Source organism: Phaethon lepturus, unplaced genomic scaffold (genome assembly GCF_000687285.1).
Source record: "Phaethon lepturus isolate BGI_N335 unplaced genomic scaffold, ASM68728v1 scaffold33327, whole genome shotgun sequence".
Taxonomy (NCBI): domain Eukaryota; kingdom Metazoa; phylum Chordata; class Aves; order Phaethontiformes; family Phaethontidae; genus Phaethon; species Phaethon lepturus.
The window spans coordinates 33,815-34,169 of NW_010551712.1; the positions used below are offsets into that span (position 1 = coordinate 33,815).

The following is a 355-nucleotide window of genomic DNA, read 5'->3' on the forward strand; positions in this document are numbered from 1 at the left end:
GCTGCCCCAGCCCGCCGCCCTGCAGTCTGCCGTCGTCTACTTGGCCTCCGAAGCCTCGGACTACATGACGGGCCATAATCTGGTCATCGAGGGCGGCCAGAGCCTGTGGTGAGGGGCGTCCTCCAGCCTCCCCTCTCAGGAGCGCGGTTCGCTTTGGCAAGTGCGTATTAGAGTTTAGCTTAGTCCCAGTTGTGGCCTGTGTGGCTAAGTGGCCAGCTAATACGGAATGATTGTTTTCTTCTTCGGGTGCTGCTTTGGGGGTTTGTATGATGCGGAAAAAAAACAAAGAAAAAGAAAAAAGAGTAATCCTTAATTTTCAACATTTTCATATTTTTCACTATGCATTCGTATTCTG

At 51.0% G+C, this 355-nt stretch overlaps 1 protein-coding gene across 1 annotated transcript in view; it reads left to right on the forward strand.

The window, feature by feature from the left end:
• The window catches only part of LOC104623815, a gene marked incomplete at its 5' end in the record, with an annotated part of 29,858 nt that extends 29,746 nt beyond the window's left edge, over positions 1-112 (forward strand). The window contains 1 exon segment of the mRNA XM_010291005.1: positions 1-112. This exon segment is cut by the window's left edge and continues 29 nt beyond it. Coding sequence (XP_010289307.1) covers positions 1-112 — 112 coding nt within the window.
• Between the last annotated feature and the right edge of the window lie 243 nt (positions 113-355).